Here is a 21,538-nt window from a genome sequence, read left to right on the forward strand (position 1 = left end):
GCTGGGTGGAATGACAGGACCCTGGCTGTCGATGCTGGGTGGAATGACAGGGCCCTGATGGACCATTACCGTTGCAGTCTCCGGGAGGACGTCCGCCGGGAGCTAGCTTGTCGGGACACAACACTCTCCCTTGATGAACTGATAGACTTGTCGATTCAACTGGACAACCTGCTAGCTGCCCGTGGGCATTTGAAGGTGTCCTGTCAATTCCACCTTCCAGCACTCCCGCTCCAACTCCGATGGAGTTGGGAGTAGCTGCATCTAGGGAGACCGGAGGAGGAGGCTCCTCCTGCGCCTATTGTGGCCGGAGAGGACACACTTCGGAGCGGTGCTGGAGGAGTCCCTCTGGGAGTCGAGCAGGCGGAGCACTTCTCGGCCACCCCAGGTGAGTAGGGACCAAACTCACCCAGAGCTCCCTGTTGGTCACATGTTTTTGTTTATTTTTTTCCCTGCGTTTTTTCCCTCTCTTCAGCATAAGGCGCTAGTCGATTCAGGCGCAGCTGGGAGTTTTATGGATTGCGGACTCGCCCGTAAGTTGGGTATTCCATTAGTGCAGATAGACCCACCTGTCCCCGTGCACTCCTTAGATAGCCGACCGTTAGGGTCAGGGCTGGTCAGGGAGGCCACGATTCCGCTGAACATGGTAACGCAGGGGGATCATAGGGAGAAGATCCGTTTCTACCCTATTGATTCACCTGGGTTTCCAGTGGTGTTGGGGGTTCCCTGGCTGGCTATTCACAATCCCCTCATTTCCTGGAAACAGGGGGCTCTTCAGGGGTGGTCAGACAAGTGTTCGGGTAGGTGTATAGGAGTTTCCATCGGTGCCACGACGGTGGAGAGTCCAGACCAGGTTTCCACCGTGCGCATTCCCCCAGAATATGACGATTTGGCTATCGCTTTTAGTAAGAAAAAAGCGACCAAATTACCACCCCATCGACGGTGGGATTGCGTGATAAACCTCCAGGAGAACGCTGCACTTCCCCGGAGTCACGTGTACCCACTGTCACAGGAGGAGACATTGGCGATGGAGACATATGTCACGGAAGCTCTGAGACAGGGTTACATTCGGCCCTCCATGTCACCCGTCTCCTCGAGTTTCTTTTTTGTGAGGAAAAAGGAGGGAGGTCTGCGTCCGTGCATTGATTATCGAGGTCTCAATTCGATCACAGTGGGATTTAGTTATCCGCTACCTCTCATCGCTACGGCGGTGGAATCATTCCACGGAGCGCGTTTCTTCACAAAACTGGACCTCAGGAGCGCGTATAATCTGGTGCGTATTCGGGGAGGAGACGAGTGGAAAACAGCATTTTGTACCACATCAGGCCACTATGAGTACCTCGTCATGCCGTATGGGTTGAAGAATGCTCCAGCCATCTTCCAATCCTTTGTAGGGACTCAGGGACTTGCACGGGCAGGGTGTGGTAGTCTATATTGATGACATCTTGATTTATTCTGCCACACGCGCCGCGCATGTCTCCCTGGTGCGCAAGGTCCTTGGGCGACTGCTGGAGCATGACCTATACGTCAAGGCTGAGAAATGTGTGTTCTCCAAACAAGCCGTTTACTTCCTGAGTTATCGCATTTCCAGCTCGGGGGTGGTGATGGAGTGTGACCGCGTTAACGCCGTGCGTAATTGGCCGACTCCGACCACGGTAAAGGAGGTGCCGTGGTTTTTAGCGTTTGCCAATTACTACCGGAGGTTTATCCGGGGTTTTGGCCAAGTAGCGGCGCCCATTACCTCACTGCTGAAGGGGGGGCCGGTGCGTCTGCGGTGGTCGGCAGAGGCTGATGGAGTCTTCAGCCAGTTGAAGGCGCTGTTCACTGAAGCTCCCGTGTTGGCGCATCCGGACCCTTCATTAGCATTCATAGTGGAGGTGGATGCCTCCAAGGCTGGGGTTGGAGCCGTGCTGTCTCAGCGCTCGGGCACGCCACCGAAGCTCCGTCCCTGCGCTTTCTTTTCTAAGAAGCTGGGTCCGGCGGAGCGGAAATATGATGTGGGGGACCGGGAGTTACTAGCTATGGTAAAGGCCCTGAAGGTGTGGAGACACTGACTAGAGGGGGCTAAACACCCTTTCCTCATCTGGACTGACCACCTCAATCTGGAGTATATTCGAGCAGCGAGGAGACTGAATCCGCGTCAGGCTAGGTGGGCCATGTTCTTTACATGCTTTAGATTTACGATCTCTTATAGACCAGGTTCCCTTAACACTAAGGCCGACACACTGTCCCGTCTCTATGACACCGAGGACCGGTCCATCGATCCCACTCCCATCCTTCCAGCCTCTCGGCTGGTGGCCCCAGTGGTATGGGAGGTGGACGCGGACATCGAGCGGGCGTTGAGTGTTGAACCTGCGCCTACACAGTGTCCGACCGGTCGTAGGTACGTGCCACTTGGTGTCCGTGATAAATTGATTCGGTGGGCTCACACACTACCGTCTTCGGGTCATCCGGGGATTGATAGGACAGTGCGGGGTCTTAGGGGGAAATACTGGTGGCCCACCTTAGTTAAAACTTCTTGCTCCTACCTGAGACGCAGATGTCTCAACTAGACACCTGGAAATGCAAATGCACTACGCTAAATGCTAAATGTACTCGTTAAAACTCAAACGTTCATTAAAACACACATGCAGGGTATTGAAAGCTACACTCGTTGTGAATCTAGCCAACAAGTCAGATTTTTAAAATGCTTTTCGGCGAAAGCATGAGAAGCTATTATCTGATAGCATGCAACACCCCGAAATACCTGAAGGCGACGTAAACAAAAGAATTAGCGTAGCCGGCGCTACACAAATAGCAGAAATAAAATATAAAACATTCATTACCTTTGGCGAGCTTCTTTGTTGGCACTCCTATATGCCCCATAAACATCACTATTGGGTCTTTTTTTCGATTAAATCGGTCCATATATACCCAAAATATCCATCTATGGAAACTGTGTGATTCAGAAAAAAACACAGTTTCAAAACGCAGCGTCATTTTTTAAAATTAAAAAAGTCGACGATAAACTTTCACAAAACACTTAAAAATACTTTTGTAATCCAACTTTAGGTATTAGTAAACGTTAATAATCTATCAAATTGAACACGGGGCGATGTGTATTCAATAGCTCCACGTCTTCAAATCATGTTCGGGAAATCTCTCTTCCAAGATGTCCTGTCGGAGACCGGATGGAATGGAATCTCGCTCTCACTCTACTCCCAGGAAATTGACAAGACTGGCGACATCGTGTGGAAGCTGTAGGAATTGCAATCTCGGCCCCATTTAATTTCGTGTCCCTTAAACAATACATGCAAGTGGCGCATGGATATTTTTTTCAGTTTGCAGTGACAAGTTTTTCTTGCGCTTTTCGATGAAACACACGCTCTGTTATAGTCACAGCCGTGATTTAACCAGTTTTAGAAACTTCAGAGTGTTTTCTATCCACACATACTAATCATATGCATGTACTATATTCCTGGCATGAGTAGCAGGACGCTGAAATGTTGCGCGATTTTTAACAGAATGTTCGAAAAAGGAGGGGGTAGACTGAAGAGGTTTTAAGGATGTGAAACTCTATGTCTCTTCCTGTTCGGTATGCGCTCCAAGGCATCTGCCTAGAGGGAAGTTACAACCCCTCTCGGTTCCACAACGGCCATGGTCCCATCTCTCGGTAGATTTCATTACTGATCTTCCCCCATCTCAGGGGAACACTACCGTTCTGGTCGTTGTGGATCGGTTCTCAAAGTCCTGCCGTCTCCTCCCATTGCCTGGTCTCCCTACGGCCCTACAGACTGCAGAGGCTCTATTTACCCACGTCTTCTGGCACTACGGGGTTCCAGAGGACATCGTATCTGATCGGGGTCCCCAGTTCACGTCCCGGGTTTGGAAGGCGTTTATGGAGTGTCTCGGTCAGCCTTACCTCTGGTTATCACCCCGAAGGTAATGGGCAGGTGGAGAGAGTAAACCAGGAAGTGGGTAGGTTTCTGAGGTCGTATTGCCAGGACCGGTCAGGAGAATGGGCGAGGTACGTCCCGTGGGCAGAGTTGGCCCAGAACTCACTTCGTCATTCATCCACGAACATGTCGCCATTCGAATGCGTACTGGGCTACCAGCCGGTCCTGGCTCCGTGGCATCAGTCAGACCGAAGCTCCTGCGGTGGAGTGGGTACAGCGCTCTAGAGAGACCTGGCGGGCAGTCCAGGATTCTCTCAGGGAGGCCAGTGAACGGCAGAAAAGAAACGCTGACCGCCACCGCAGTGAGGCACGGTGTTCGCACCAGGGTACAGGGTCTGGCTCTCGACCCGAAACCTGCCCCTCCGACTGCCCTGCCGGAAGCTGGGGCCGCAGTGTGTGGGGCCATTTAAAGTCCTGAGGAGGATAAACGAGGTGTGTTATAGATTGCAACTTCCCTCTTACTATCGCATTAACCCCTCGTTTCATGTGTCTCTCCTCAGGCCGGTGGTAGCTGGTCCCCTACAAGACGGTGAGGTACCGGAGGTCCCTCCACCCCCTCTGGACATCGAGGGGTCCCCGGCGTACACAGTACGAGCTATTCTGGACTCGAGACGCCGGGTGAGGGGCCTGCAGTACCTCGTGGACTGGGAGGGGTACGGTCCGGAGGAGAGGTGCTGGGTACTGGGGAGGGACATTTTTAGATCCTTCCCTCTTGAGGGATTTCCACCGCCTCCACCCGGATCGATCGCCCCGCGCCTTGTCCTCCGGGTCGTCCTCGAGGCCGGGGTCGGCGCGCTACGGGAGCCGCGCGTCGGGGGGGGGGGGGGGGGGGGGGGGTACTGTCACGAATCTCGCCGAAGATGGTGCCTCTTCCTGTTCGGGCGGCGGTCGTCGTCGCCGGCCTATTAGCTGCCATCGATACCCTTTCCGTTTGTTTCTGTTTATTGGGTTTAATTGGGTACACCTGTTTTGACTTAATGTTGTTTGTAGGCTATTTAAGGGCACTAGGCCCGCTGGGTATTTGTGCGGGCTTGTTCTCTCTTATTTTGGTGTTGGTGTATAAGTGTTATCTCATTATTTTCCGTACAGTTTTAGTCCTATGTATTTTGGACGGGTGGTTTCATACGCCCTAGTGTTGGCATGTCCATGTCTCCGCTGTCATTGGAATAAATAGATTCACGTACGATATTACCTGCTCTCTGTGTTTGACTCCTTCACCGCACCATTTATAGAAGTCGTAACACGGACAGCACAAATGGTCCTTTTTTTTCTCGATAAATTCCGTCGTTTTATTCGCCCAACATGACTACAAATTATCTAATAAGTTACCTGTAAATAATATTACCTGTCTAATAAGTTACCTTGGTCCAAACATTTCAAACAACTTTCCTAATCCAACTTTAGGTATTTTAAAACGTAAATAATCTATCAAATTTAAGACGAAATAAACTGTGTTCAATTGCGGATAAAATGAAAGTGGAGCGAGCTCTAGGTCGCGCGCCCCAAACAAAACGGTCCACTTGGCTCGACACACAGAAAGGAAAGGGCTACTTCTTCATTACTCAAAAGAAAAACATCAACCAAGTTCTAAAGACTGTTGACATCTAGTGGAAGCCATAGGAACTGCAACCAGATGCCTCAGAAATCCTGATTCCCATAGAAAACCAATTGAAAACACACTGAACTAAAACAAAAAAAGTCCTGGATGGTTTGTTCTCGGGGTTTCGCCTGCCAAATAAGTTCTGTTATACTCAGACATTATTTTAACAGTTTTAGAATCTTTAGAGTGTTTTCTATCCAGATCTACCAATTATATGCATATCCTAGCTTCTGGGCCTGAGTAGAAGGCAGTTTACTTTGGGCACACTTTTCGTCCGGACGTCAGAATAACGGCCCATATCCCAAAGACGTTAAAGGCAAGATAATTTAATGAATTGCCCCTGACAATAAACCGTTCTCTGTCGTGGGTGATGTTGGCTTTTGCCGACTGGTCGAACAACAGTACACACTACCAAGTGCGCTATTTTTCAGATGTTGCCCTACTGCAGTTACACAGTGATGGCGTCACTGCAATTAGCTTCACGACTGACATGTGGACCAGCGATATCAGCCCCATGAGCATGCTGAGTCTGACAGCACAGTGGGTCGTCGAGGATTTCGTACTGAGGAAAGTCGTATTGCATGCTCATGAATATGCTGGTTGTCATACCGCTGCTGCCATTTCAATGGTATTTGAGAAGATGTTTGAAACATGAACACACTTGCCTGCTCCAGTCGAACAACAGACTCAAAAAAATAAGCTCATCAACTGCGCCTGCAGCAGATGTGATACCTCTGTCATGGCATTGAAACGCCTGCTCAACAAAACTGGCGACACAGGCTGTGAACAAGCGATTTGGTGGCATTCTCTTTACTGTGTCACCACCATGCCCGATGCCATGTACAAGGACCGCCACTTTGATGCAGACAAGAAACGGGGTTTACGTGAAATGTTCATACACAGCTGGACAAGATGGAAACAGTGTGCACCGAGGAAGAGAGGCCACAGACAAACAAGAGCTGAAACTTCACTGCTTGACCTGTATGATGAAATTCGGGTTGAGAATGAAACAACTGAACAAATAAACAACAAAACAGGACAGCAAATAAGTGAAAGAAATAGGTTTTGATCATGTTTTACTGGTAATGGCGACATACGTAAAAGCCAACAAAATAACTTTTTGGTCAACGTGTGTGCGTGTGTGTGTGTATGTGTGTGTGTGTGTGTAACCTTTATTTAACGAGGCAAGTCCGTTAAGAACAACTTCTTATTTACAATGACGGCCAATCCCAGACGACGCTGGGCCAATTGTACGCCGCCCTATGGGACTCCCAATCACGACTGAATGTGTTACAGCCTGGATTCAAACTAGGGACTGTAGTGACGCCTCTTGCACTGAGATGCAGTGCCTTAGACCGCTGTGTGTGTGTGTGTGTGTGTGTGTGTGTGTGTGTGTGTGTGTGTGTGTGTGTGTGTGTGTGTGTGTGTGTGTGTGTGTGTGTGTGTGTGTGTGTGTGTGTGTGTGTGTGTGTGTGTGTGTGTGTGTGTGTGTGTGTTAACTATTTAACTGTACTAGAATGCTTAAAGGGCTGCAAAATGTTTTTATTTCAGTTATCAGTATCGTTTTTTGGGGGCAAGGAAATATCTGAAGGTAATATCGGTGCATCACTAATTTGGAGTAAAGTCGAGTTAACCATAGGTGTAAGCATGCATCAATTGAAGAGTCACCTGAAGCTTGAGAGGAATGGGGAGATGCAGTAGAGGAATGATGCAGAGAACTCGTAATGAGGGCGACTGTCTAGCTACTACTCTGAACTGTGTGTGGGGAGCTTTCTGGTGCCCAGAGCTGCTGAGGAATCACGCAAGTGGATGTCAGACATTGTGACGGAGAAGTCCAGTGGCTACACGACTTGGGCTGGTTCCCAGAGTAGCTAGCCCTCTACAAGATCATCACCAGAGTCCATCTTCATCAACCATATCCCTATCCACCTTCTTCTGATCAAGCCAGCAATCAAAGGCTTGGCCTCTATTAGTTCATCTAGCCAACTGTAGCTAGGCTACAAATGATAATGTATTGCACCTGCAATAACATGGCTCAGATGTGCGAGGGCATCCTTTTTATGTTGAAAGTATTTATTTTATTGATTTATTTCACCTTTATTTAACCAGGTAGGCAAGTTGAGAACAAGTTCTCATTTACAATTGCGACCTGGCCAAGATAAAGCAAAGCGGTTCGACAACATACAACAACAGAGGACATAACTCCAACATGGAGTAAAACAAACATACAGTCAATCATACAGTAGAAAAATAAGTCTATATACAATATGAGCAAATTAGGTGAGATAAGGGAGGTAAAGGCAAAAAAAAGGACATGGTGGTAAATACAATATAGCAAGTAAAACACTGGAATTGTAGATTTGCAGTGGAAGAATGTGCAAGGTAGAGATATAAATAATGGGGTGCAAAGGAGCAAAATAAATAAATAAATACAGTAGGGGGAGAGGTAGTTGTTTGGGTTAAATTATAGATGTACATAGCCCATGTACATGTGCTTAAAGCTAGTGAGGGAGATAAGTGTTACCAATTTCAGAGATTTTTGTAGTTCGTTCCAGTCATTGGCAGCAGAGAACTGGAAGGAGAGGCGGCCAAAGGAAGAATTCGTTTTGGGGGACCAGAGAGATATACCTGCTGGAGTGTGTGCTACAGGTGGGTGCTGCTATGGTGACCAGCGAGCTGGGATAAGGGGGGACTTTACCTAGCAGGGTCTTGTAGATGACCTGGAGCCAGTGGGTTTTGTGACGAGTATGAAGCGAGGGCCTGCCAACGAGAGCGTACAGGTCGCAGTAATGGGTAGAATATGGGGCTTTGGTGACAAAACGGATGGCACTGTGATAGACTGCAACCAGTTTATTGAGTAAGGTATTGGAGGCTATTTTGTCGAGGATCGGTAGGATCGGTAAGATGGTCAGTTTTACAAGGGTATGTTTGGCAGCATGAGTGAAGGATGCTTTGTTGCGAAATAGGAAGCTAATTCTAAATGTAACTTTGGATTGGAGATGTTTGATGTGAGTCTGGAAGGAGAGTTTACAGTCTAACCATAAGTCCACATATTCTAAGTCAGAACCGTCCAGAGTAGTGATGTTGGACAGGTGGGCAGGTGCAGGCTGCGATCGGTTGAAGAGCATGCATTTAGTTTTACTTGTATTTAAGAGCAATTGGAGGCCACGGAATGAGAGTTGCATGGAATTGAAGCTCGCCTGGAGGGTTGTTAACACAGTGTCCAAAGAAGGGCCAGAAGTATACAGAATGGTGTCGTCTGCGTCGAGGTGGATCAGAGACTCACCAGCAGCAATAGCGACATCATTGATGTATACAGAGAAGAGAGTCGGCCCAAGAATTGAACCCTGTGGCACCCCCATAGAGACTGCCAGAGGCCCGGACAACAGGCCCTCCGATTTGACACACTGAACTCTATCAGAGAAGTAGTTGATGAACCAGGCTAGGCAATCATTTGAGAAACCAAGGCTATCGAGTCTGCCGATGAGGATGTGGTGATTGACAAAATCGAAAGCCTTGGCCAGGTCAATGAATACGGCTGCACAGTATTGTTTCTTATCGATGGCGGTTAAGATATCGTTTAGGATCTTGAGCATGGCTGAGGTGCACCCATGACCAGCTCTGAAACCAGATTGCATAGCGGAGAAGGTATGGTGGGATTTGAAATGGTCGGTAATCTGTTTGTTGACTTGGCTTTCGAAGACCTTAGAACGTCAGGGTAGGATAGATATAGGTCTGTAGTAGTTTTGGTCAAGAGTGTCCCCCCCCTTTGAAGGGGGGGATGACCGGAGCTGCTTTCCAAATCTTTGGGAATCTCAGACGACACGAAAGAGAGGTTGAACAGGCTAGTAATAGGGGTGGCAACAATTTTGGCAGATAATTTTAGAAAGATAGGGTCCAGATTGTCTAGCCCAGCTGATTTGTAGGGGTCCAGATTTTGCAGGTCTTTCAGAACATCAGCTGACTGGATTTGGAAGAAGGAGAAATGGGGAAAGCTTGGGTAAGTTGCTGTGGGGGGTGCAGTGCTGTTGACCGGGGTGGGGTAGCCAGGTGAAAAGCATGGCCAGCGTAGAAAAATTCTTATTGAAATTCAATTATAGTGGATTTATCGGTGGTGACAGTGTTTTCTATCCTCAGTGCAGTGGGCAGCTGGGAGGAGGTGTTCTTATTCTCCATGGACTTTACAGTGTCCCAGAACTCTTTTGAGTTTGTGTTGCAGGAAGCAAATTTCTGCTTGAAAAAGCTAGCCTTGGCTTTTCTAACTGCCTGTGTATATTGGTTTCTAGCTTCCCTGAAAAGTTGCATATCACGGGGGCTGTTCGATGTTAATGCAGAATGCCATAGGATGTTTTTGTGTTGGTTAAGAACCAAGGGCTATATCTGTTCCTGGTTCTACATTTCTTGAATGGGGCATGCTTCTTTAAGATGGTGAGGAAGGCATTTATTTTAAATAACCAGGCATCCTCTACTGACGGGATGAGATCAATATCCTTCCAGGATACCCTGGCCAGGTCGATTAGAAAAGCCTGCTCGCTGAAGTGTTTCAGGGAGCGTTTAACAGTGATGAGTGGAGGTCGTTTGACCGCTGACCCATTACAGATGCAGGCAATGAGGCAGTGATCGCTGAGATCTTGGTTGAAATGTTGAAAGTATAACAGTAGATGTACTGATTTGTTTTATTTTTTCATGATTTCAAACAAGAAACACTTTTTTAAATGAGAACAGAAATCCACTTTGGGTTTATGAAAAGGACATCCTCAAAAATGGTACAAAATGAATAAATGAATATCTATAAATAAAATATATACAAAATACATAAATCTACTGCTTAAGGAAATCAAAGCTACTTGGTCCCGTACACAGACTTGCGAATGTTATTGCAGGTGCTGCCAAATGCTTGTGTTTCTAGCTTCAACAGTGCAGTAATACTTTGCAATACAAAAACAATACACACATAATCCAAAAAGTAAAAAAGAAAGAAATTAAGAAATATCAGAACGAGCAAAGTCAGAGTCCGAAAATGCACATACCATAAAATGTTATATTTTGCGCGATCGCGTTGTTTCCCGATATTCATTGATTTCAGTAGCGCAACCCCATATCTAAGCCAAGCAATGAAAGAAAGCTTTGTAGTGACTTCCCATAAAAAAACAGTCTCATTAGCCAGTTATTGCAGGATATCAAAGGACACGCAGTAACAACAGTATTTCAGTTCGACAAAACATTATCTATTAAAACTGTAAACGGTAAGTAGAACTTCTACAGGCCCTTCCAAAGTAAAATTGCAGAGGTAAACTTACAGCATACTAAAAGATTTCAGCGATTAACATGAGTAACCACATAAATTGCATAATGTAGCATTTTTGCATGTATAATCGATATGAAATGGCCAATATTAAGATACTAGCTAAATGTTTTGTGAAAGACACCCTGTTTTTGTCATTTTGTGATGTATTGTTATTGTATTTCTGTGCATCTTGGGACAGAATAAAAGTTAAATGAAAGACGAGTGTTCACTAAAATAGGTTTCAGTAAAAAATAAAGAGAAGAGAAAATTAACTAAATAAATTACATTTAAAAAAGATGCATGGGAAAAAATGTAATCTAACACAAGCTCATTAAATTAACAGAAATTACACATCTTCATTTTCTTTCTCTACAGTGAAGACGTAAAGCCGCATATCCAAAGTTTTAGAACACCAGTCATTCAAATCAAATCAAATCTAATTTTATTTGTCACATACACATGGTTAGCAGATGTTAATGCGAGTGTAGCGAAATGCTTGTGCTTCTAGTTCCGACAATGCAGTAATAACCAATGAGTAATCTAGCTAACAATTCCAAAACTACTACCTTATACACACAAGTGTAAAGGGATAAAGAATATGTACATAAAGATATATGAATGAGTGATGGTACAGAGCGGCATAGGCAAGATGCAGTAGATGGTATCGAGTACAGTATATGCGTATACATATGAGATAAATAATGTAGGGTATGTAAACATTATATTAAGTAGCATTGTTTAAAGTGGCTAGTGATATATTTTACATCAATTCCCATTATTAAAGTGGCTGGAGTTGAGTCAGTGTGTTGGCAGCAGCCACTCAATGTTAGTGGTGGCTGTTTAACAGTCTGATGGCCTTGAGATAGAAGCTGTTTTTCAGTCTCTCGGTCCCAGCTTTGATGCACCTGTACTGACCTCGCCTTCTGGATGATAGCGGGGTGAACAGGCAGTGGCTCGGGTGGTTGTTGTCCTTGATGATCTTTATGGCCTTCCTGTGACATCGGGTAGGTGTCCTGGAGGGCAGGTAGTTTGCCCCCGGTGATGCGTTGTGCAGACCTCACTACCCTCTGGAGAGCCTTACGGTTGTGGGCGGAGCAGTTGCCATACCAGGCGGTGATACAGCCCGACAGGATGCTCTCGATTGTGCATCTGTAGAAGTTTGTGAGTGCTTTTGGTGACAAGCCGAATTTCTTCAGCCTCCTGAGGTTGAAGAGGCGCTGCTGCGCCTTCTTCACGATGCTGTCTGTGTGGGTGGACCAATTCAGTTTGTCTGTGATGTGTATGCCGAGGAACTTAAAACTTGCTACCCTCTCCACTACTGTTCCATCGATGTGGATAGGGGGTTGTTCCCTCTGCTGTTTCCTGAAGTCCACAATCATCTCCTTAGTTTTGTTGAGGTTGAGTGTGAGGTTATTTTCCTGACACCACACTCCGAGGGCCCTCACCTCCTCCCTGTAGGCTGTCTCGTCGTTGTTGGTAATCAAGCCTACCACTGTTGTGTCGTCCGTAAACTTGATGATTGAGTTGGGTTTTTCGAGGGTTTTTCTATATTTTTACTATTTTCTACATTGTAGAATAATAGTGAAGACATCAAAACTATGAAAAAACACATATGGAATCATGTAGTAACCAAAACAAAATGTTAAACAAATCAAAATATATTTTATTTGATATTCTTCAAATAGCCACCCTTTGCCTTGATGACAGCTTTTGCACACTCTTGGCGTTCAAAACCACAATTAGTATAACATCCAGGCATTTAAAGTATTCTTGATTTTCGAAATGTCACATACCATAAAAAGTCATTTTTTAGGATTCAAGTATGGGTATTCAGACACGGCCACTAATACACGATGAAAGCAAGCTTGTATTTGGGTTATGGGGTGAGATGATAGAGCATGCTCGGAAAGAAATGACGTTGCCAACAGCAGCACCAGATATATTGAAATGAGCGAGATGCTCTCTCACGGTCACACACAGTATCTGTGCACGTGTTCGCATCACACTGTTCACAGTGTGACAGCGAGGGCACCAAAGAAATGCCTTGTCACACACACACCTTGTCACAGTGCTCTAAGTTGTTGCGGAAATTGATCCATTATGCTGTTTGCTTTCTGTATCTACATCATATTGCTTAGTCTTCCTTTTTAAATTGGCTGGATCAGTAGGTTACTGAGGTAACATGCAACTCCAAGACCCTGTCCAGAAACAACCCCTAAGCCCTAGGCATCATTGGCAAACGCTCCTTCTTTGACACAGGGATGTGTGAGTTTTAGATTCTATACACGTTTCTCAGGGGAAGGAGCATTGCAAAGTCAAAGTTTTACCACCAAATGTCTTTGTTTCAGTCACCGTTACATCCCTAACTCTCTCTGTGCCTCTCTTTAAATGTTCCTCCACAGGGCTCCAAGCGCATCTTGAGGTCCAACGAGTATGTCCTTCCTCCAGATGGACTGATGGAGACTGACCTTGAGCTGACCTTCTCACTCCAGGTTAACACAGCTTCAAAACTATTATATCATAGTATCAAAGAGTGATCCGTTATGTGACTGAAATACATATTTTCAATAGCCAACGGTTGATGTACAGCGCTTTTTGCTAAAGTAATGGCAGTGCCTATGTAAACATCATAGCCCCTTTTTTGTTATAGTGTATTTCCCACACCTCATTTTGGCATTCAAAGCCCATCTGAGGTGGCGGGTCTGAAGAAAAAAGTTGTCATGGTTACAGACATGATGTAAGGTGTGATGTAACCTCCTGTAATGCCCTTTTCTGTCCCCCCTAGTATCCCCACTTCCTCAAAAGGGACGCCAACCGATTGCAGATCATGCTGCAGAGGAGGAAGCGATATAAAAACCGCACCATCCTGGGGTATAAGACCTTAGCTGTGGGCGTCATCAATATGGCAGAGGTAAGGACAACAGCATAATATTTGTGACAATTTTTAAAAAGCATAACGGCATCAGCCCCCCTGAATGAGACGTTAGCTCCCCTAAATGCAACGAAAGTCAAACTTTTTCCTATTAATTTAAAATGCAGTGCTAAATATGCTTTACAGTGGTAAATATGAAAATAAAATCTTCCTATGAAGATTGGTTTAAACCATGTATTTCCATGTGGCGGCGCTGTCCATCCAGTAGTGCTGAATTTTGGCTTCAGATGAGCTCCTTTTCGCATAGATTTTGTACTTTTGTACTTCCAAAAATGTTCCATTTGTTTGCCATACGTCCTTGATAAAAATAGCCTTCATTCCAATGCATTTAAGGTGTCCCGACTTTTCAGGCTACAAAAAAGCTCAATTTGTCAGCAATCACAGAATCTCATTAGGCACACTTTTTTGGTGTTTTGTAACAGATGTCTATTTCCATTCATAAAATGGCGCGAGTATGTAGTTTGGATGCTGGAATTAGTTTGGAGTGGACGAACATGCCTACTTTTTGAAGAGATTTGTTGGACAATCGGATGAAAATATCATGACTGGTTGTGTTTATGCCACATTAAAAGGTAATTCATTTTACAGTTTAAATGATGTCTTTATTGTTTGGCGCGTGCACTCAAAACAGGTGTAATTCGCACTCTGGCAGGGCCCATACCTCAACACATACCCCAATACACACTCATACCTCAACACATAGCCAACCTTTATTGGTTTGCAGGAGGCATAGACAACTCCACCTAATCTGGTCTCAGAGCATTTCATATTAACTCCACTTATCCTGGTCTCTGAGCATTTCATATTATTCTGTTTGTAAATCCAAAACACTCCATTTAGTATATGTTTCGTGTGATATGTATTACTTTGTGGATGTCCATCATCCATTTCACATGATATGTTACACATTGCCATTTTTTTTTACATGTTACTAATTGCAATTCGTATAGTATGTTTCGAATTTTCAATACATATATGTTACGAATTCCAATTTGTTGTGGTTAACATTGGCTAGGTGGCTAATGCTAATGTAAATCATAGCTAGGCTAGGGATTAGGGTTAAGGTTAGGTTCGGAGGTTGGTTAGGAGTTAAGTTAAAGGGTTAGGGGAAGGGTTAGCTAACATGCTAAGTAGTTGCATAGTAGCTTAAAAGTAGTAAGTACTAAGTTGCGTTAAGTAACCTTCTGTCTTATGTAACCATACCAAATGTAACACATCATACTAATTTGATTTACGTATATTATGTTACGTCTAGTCTATGAGATCAGGCTGCTCTACCAGTTCCAATTCAGAATCAATTTTTAGCAAGGTCTGTGCTAAGTTCAAAGTTGCCAAAGCAAGAAGGAACTAATTAACTGGCCGTAACAAGGAACGGTAACCGAATGCATAAAGTGAACAGAAGCGACAGAAACCCACTATTTGAAATTGACTGAACACAAGCCAATGTAAATGTATGTATATATATATATATATATATATATATATATATATATATATATATATATATATATGCACATCCATGAACTATTCCAAACAGCCACCAGCCAACATTAAACCATGCCCCCGGATGTAGACATGCTTCCCCATTCCTTCAATCACATTACAGGACTACGATAGCTACATTTCCTCAGGTCTCCATCCGCAATACACTCGCAATTAGTTTCACAATTTCGCCTCCGCAAACGGCTGAATAATACAGCATGTCGGGGAGAATGACAGAGAACATGTCATACTCCGGAGAGATGTGACTGTGTGAACAAAGTGCCGTCAGGCTCTGCCTTGGGTTTGAATGACAGCAGTGATTGGAGAACATTTGGGGCTTTCATTTTCAATGCAACCTGCCCCAGTGATTGATGGTTAATGAAACTCCAGGGCTGCCTCTCAAATGGCACCGTATGCGATTTGGTACACAGCCTAGAGCTTAGAGCGAACGATGAGAAGTGCAGGGTGGTGGGAGTAGAGGCGTCGCTGTGATGGGGTTTCTGTCAAGGTGAGAGGCACAAATCCGATTTGGTGAGACATGGGGAAGAAAACATGGGGAGGAAAATTAAGCTTCCCCGTTTCTAAGAAAAACTGTGTGCATCAGTTGAAGGTGTGTGTGCGTGTCTGCATGGGCTTGTGATTATTTGTGTGTGTGTGTGTGTGTGTGTGTGTGGTGTGTGCGCCGCCTTAGCTCATGTATTTTACTCAGGTACTCATTGTTCTGTTTCAATGAACACAACACTTGTATGTCGCTCACACACTTCTCTGTCCTGACTTGGGTTTAGGTGATGCAGCATCCGACAGATGGAGCCCAGATCCTGGGTCTCCATAGCAACGTGAAGGAGGTGCCGGTGCGTGCGGCCGAGCTCAGCGTGTATTCCCTGTCCAGTCAGCCCATTGACCATGAGGACGGCAGCGGGCAGCCAGGGACCAAGGCCAAAGCCTTAGGTGGGGACCTTGAAACCAGTGCCTGTCATCAAGTGTTTGGCTCGCATGCTGATGAAAGCTATTCATCCCGAAAACAGTTGTTTTTGCCATAATGTTATTTAATTGCATAAAGTATCCTTGTCCGAGTCTCCTGCCCTAAGGGCCGTTCTGGCTATCTCTTGTTTTTGTAGCATGAGTAAGCTTGATGTACAAGTACACCCCCTGGACTATCGCAGGGCTTTTAATTGCATAAAAAGTGCATATTTACATTGCACTTAGCCTGACAGTCGCATGAGTGAAACCATTTCCTCTGCATTTACCCCCCCCCCCCCCCCCCCGCCCCACTTTTCTCCCCAATTTCAATCTTGTCTCATCTCTGCAACTCCTCAACGGGCTCGGGAGGCAAAGATGAAGTCATGCGTCCTCTGAAACATGACACGCCAAACCGCGCTTCTTAACACCCGCCTGCTTAACCAGAAAGCCAGCCACACCAATTTGTCGGCGGAAACACCGTTCAGGCGCCCGGCCCGCCATAAGGAGTTGCTAGAGCATAAATGAGCCAAGTAAAGCCCCCCCGGCCAAACCCTCCCCTAACCCGGATGACGCTGGGTCGAACCCAGGTTTGTAGTGACGCCTCTAGCACTGCGATGCAGTGCCTTAGACCGCTGCGCCACTCAGGAGGCCCAGGCAATTGCACGTTTTAATAGACATTTGTTTCTATATTGACAACTCGTTTCCACAAAGGGCATGACACAGAATGGCTGAGGTTAACTTTTCTAAAAAAAAGAAATGATTTTGAAAGAAAGGTATTTTGTGTAGCCTTTCGATGTCTCAATGTTTCAGTCATCCTTGTGTCACTCTAGAGATGTCTATACATTCACTACTTAAAAGTCTATTTACTGAAGTGCGTTAAGCCCACCACAGACCCACTAGTAGCCTGTGTAATTGCCTGTGTCCACAGACCCACTAGTAGCCCGTGTAATTGCCTGTGTCCACAGACCACTGTTACTACCGGGGCCTATAGCCCTAACCATGACAGCTTAAGTACATTAGGACTAATGTTACTAAGGGAAAATAGGGGATATTAATCTCAGTGATTCTTAAGGCATTTACAGCCTGGCACCTGATGTTCCCTTAGGATCCTCATGCTCCCAGAGCCAAAATGAATGCCCAGTAAACGATACAGATGTCAGATGCACTAATGTAAAGGAATTCCCTCTGAAACTAACAGCCTGCGCCCCAAAATGAAATCATCTGTCAAGGATGAAATATTAGCCAGATGGCCGGCAAGCTATATGAAATCTCTTGAAAAAATTTACTGAACTCACTTATTCATTCAATTTTCCCGTCCTTGAGGAAGTATGGAGTGACATTAGAGGCATTTGAACTTACTTGACCTCTTTTTAGCTCACAGCCTCCGAGTGGAGCAATGGGACTAGCCCCTTAAAATCCATGCTAAATTCTCCAAAGTTTAACAGTGAGTGAATGGAGAATTGACATGTAGCTTATGCTCCTGTCTTTCACCCCAGATCGCTCCCCGGATATGGACAACTACTCAGAGGATGACGACGACAGCTACTCCTCGGAGCAGGAAGCTAGCGACGATGCTGTTCAACCAGTGGTGAGACACAGTACATCTTACAGTTTGCCGTTGGGATGGATCTCCAGTTCGAATTATCTGTAATGAATATTTGCAGTCACACAACCCAAAATACACACTGTATACCAATACAGTAAATCCCTGCATACTATTTTTCCTGGGTTCTAGTTGTAGTTATAGACCAAAATGTAATTGTCTTAGTGTTTCTCAATCTATAACTCACAGACCTGCACTTTATTGTTCTAGCCCAGCATTAACATACCTGATTCCACTAATCTTGATGATCAGGTGGGTTAGTGCTGGGCTGGAACAAAAAGGTACATCCCCATGGGTTGTAAAACACTGCTCTCTGTGACACAAAACTCTCTCTTTTGTAGGACCTGTACGATGAGGATGAGGATGTGCAAAGGAAGCCAAAGAAAAACCGGAGGAAAATGATTCGTACAACATCCATGACAAGGGTAAGGATGGGGGAGCCTCCCTATATCAACAACTTTACAATGTGGTTGGATAAATTCATTCAAATACACATCAAACCTAGCTTGTTAGTTTATTTTAGTGCTAGAATGGGAATAGCCCCAGCATAGAGCCCTGCTTCTCATCCAGGCCTGCCACTCAGAAGAAATGCCATTCTGCGCAGAGACTTAAGAGATTTGAACTTCACTGAGTTCGCCCCATTAGTTTGCGCTATATAGATTCAAGCTTTTTCTGCGATTGAATCAACATTATATTAGCCCCTTTTCAATGCAACAAACCAAAACAAATCTAACTTTGAGATTGAGTCTGTGATTTTGTTGTAGGCAGAGCCGGAGCACAACAGAGTAGAGTTCTATTGGCAGGGGTAGCCCACGAGCGGAAACGGAATAAAGCGAAGCACAGGCAAAATCTTAGAGGAAAACCTGCTTCAGTCTGCTTTCCATCAGACACTGGGAGACAAATTCACCTTTCAGCAGGACAACCTAAAACTCAAGGCCAAATATACACTGGAATTACCAATACGACATTGAAGGTTCCTGAGTGGCCTGGTTTTGACTTAAATCGGCTTGAAAATCTATGGCAAGACTTGAAAATGACTGCCTAGCAATGATCAACAACCATCTTGACAGAGCTTGAAGTGTTTAAAAAATATGAATATGCAAATGTTGTACAATCCATGTCTACAAAGCTCTTAGAGAATTACCCAGAAACACTCACAGCTGTAATCACTGCCGAAGGTGATTGTAACGTGTTTACCGGGGGGGTTGAAAACTTATGTAATCAATATATATTTGAGTTTTATTTTTCATTCATCTTTAAAAAAATGTATCTTTTGATATTACCAAATATTTTGTATAGATCATAAAAAAGTACCATTAATTTCATTTGAATCCCAATTTGTAGCACAACAAAATGTGGAAAGTCAAGTGGTATGAATACTTTCGGAAGGCACTGTAAGTACAAACTACATTTAAATGCAATCAAGTTTTTTGGTCCCAATTCCTTGCTCCTGATAACTGCGTGCTCAGGTTTAGTGTGTGTGCTGTCTAGAAAGTTCCAAGCCAGTGCAAATGGGTGCAGTCAACAAGAGCCGGCTGTAATCTCTTTAAGGTGTGTCTGTGTTAGGTCTGCTCCTCAGTCTTGTTCTTTTCTGGGATGGCACAGAAGATGTCTCCAGTCTGCTAAATCCTAAATCCTTTGCTAAGCAGTAGTGACAGGAGAGTTGTCCTGGAATGAGTTCAACATCCACTTTTAGACCAGAACCCTGTGTAGATGACGCAGACTAAAACACCAACTAAGGATACAAATTAAGCAGGCACCAACACGCACAAACTGAGACCCGCACATGGGAGCTGGTAACACACACACACAAACATAAATCACAAATAACGCACACTATCAAATCCTTTTCCCTGGGCCCGGGTATTTGCTTCAAGCGATAATCCTTGGTGTTGTTCATAATGACACGTCTGGCTCTCTCCAATGACCTAATGTGCATTTGGTGAATCATGCAACACGCCACGGTCACTTAAGGTCACTGAGGTCGAAGCCACTAAGCCATGTGAACATGAACTGACTTTTAATGGTGTAGCCAAGTACACTTGAGATGCTGTCACTCTTCAGATAAGAATATTAATAGGAGTAGGGTGAAATTGTCCCTAGACATTTATTTTGGGTCTGTTTTGCATTTTCCCAATGAATGAATATTGTTAGGATTGGAGGAAGGGAAGCTTATCCTAGATCTTTACCTAAGGGGTACTCCACACCGGAGCGTAATAACATTTGGCCGTGAAGACTAGACACAAGGTATATTGTGTTAACTTCACTGTGATTTATTGTGCTCTCAACAGCTTTGTTGGTTACACTGACGTCTCTGAAAGATTAGCTTACGTCACGGCGTCAGCTAATGGGGATCCGAATAAAAAATGTAGTTCTTTGTGTAGTCTTGTTGAAATCAAACTCTTTCTTTCTCTCCCTCACTCTATTTCTCCCTCTCTCTCAACCTCCTTTACAGCAACCCAATTTCAAACAGAAGTTTGTGGCCCTGTTGAAGAGATTCAAAGTGACGGATGAGGTTAGTATTGCATGTTTCAACTGTTCTGTTTTATAGGAATAACAAGCTGCAGTGGATTCATCTGCCACTGCTTCTAAGTGCTTGTAGAATACTACAAGGTTCATAAAGTGTTCTTCGATTGTCCCTGTTGGAGAACCATTTCTTGTTTTCAGGTAGAACTTTCACCCAACCAAGAACCCTCAAAGAATAATTTTGTGAAAAAGTTATACCAACAAAAAAGGCTTCTCCTACTACAGTGCTGGGACAGCTGAAAAACCCTTGGTTCTAGGTAGCCTCTTTTTTCAAAAAGTATATACCATTAGATCTGTTAATGACGTCCCAAATATATGGAGGTTATTGACTTTGACCCTTTCTGTTTACAGATCCATTTAATTGATTTAGGTGCGTTAGCTAGGCCCACTGATCAATAATGACAAAGCTCCTGGCATTGACAACTTAGATGGAAGGCTACTGAGGATGGTAGCTGACTCTATAGCCACTCCTATCTATCATATTTTTTATCTGAGCCTAGAGGAAAGTCTTTGTCCTCAGGCCTGCAGGGAAGCCAAAGTAATTCCGCTACCCAAGAGGGGTAAAGCTGTCTTTACTGGTTCTAACAGCAGACCTATAAGCTTGCTGCCAGCTCTTAGCAAACTGTTGGAAAAAATTGTGTTTGACCAAATACAATGCTATTTCTCTAAACAAATTAACAAAAGACTTTCAGTTTGCTTATAAAGAAGGTCACTCAACATGTACTGCTCTGACACAAATGACTGATGATTGGTTGAAAAGAAATTGATAATAAGAAGATTGTGGGAGCTGTATTATTAGATTTCAGTGCAGCCTTTGATATTATTGTCCATAACCTGTTGTTGAAAAAACGTATGTGCTATGGCTTTTCAACCTCTGCCATAATGTGGATTCAGAGCTCTCGATCTAATAGAACTCATAGGGTTTTCTTTAATGGAAGCTTCTCTAATGTCAAACATGTAAAGTTTGGTGTACCGCAGGGCAGCTCTCTAGGCCCTCTACTCTTTTCTATTTTACCAATGACCTGCCACTGGCATTAAACAAAGCATGTGTGTCCATGTATGCTGATGATTCAACCATATACGCATCAGCAACCACAGCTAATGAAGTCACTGAAACCCTTAACAAAGAGTTGCAGTCGGTTTTGGAATGGGTGGCCAGTAATAAACTGGTAATGAATGGTGTGGCTGTTGAACAAGTTGAGACTAAGTTACTTGG

General features: G+C 44.6%; 1 protein-coding gene across 4 annotated transcripts in view; it reads left to right on the forward strand.

The window, feature by feature from the left end:
• si:ch211-126j24.1 (phosphofurin acidic cluster sorting protein 2) overlaps window positions 1–21,538 on the forward strand; it is a 101,131-nt gene that overhangs the window by 50,852 nt on the left and 28,741 nt on the right. For all 4 annotated transcript variants that reach the window (XM_036940718.1, XM_036940720.1, XM_036940719.1 and 1 more), the window contains exons 3-8: window positions 13,222–13,311; window positions 13,605–13,730; window positions 16,019–16,181; window positions 17,690–17,781; window positions 18,138–18,221; window positions 20,252–20,311. In XM_036940718.1, the coding sequence (XP_036796613.1) occupies window positions 13,222–13,311; window positions 13,605–13,730; window positions 16,019–16,181; window positions 17,690–17,781; window positions 18,138–18,221; window positions 20,252–20,311 (615 nt within the window). The remainder of the gene's footprint in view (window positions 1–13,221; window positions 13,312–13,604; window positions 13,731–16,018; window positions 16,182–17,689; window positions 17,782–18,137; window positions 18,222–20,251; window positions 20,312–21,538) is intronic.

Source organism: Oncorhynchus mykiss, chromosome 13 (genome assembly GCF_013265735.2).
Source record: "Oncorhynchus mykiss isolate Arlee chromosome 13, USDA_OmykA_1.1, whole genome shotgun sequence".
In the NCBI taxonomy this organism is placed as follows: domain Eukaryota; kingdom Metazoa; phylum Chordata; class Actinopteri; order Salmoniformes; family Salmonidae; genus Oncorhynchus; species Oncorhynchus mykiss.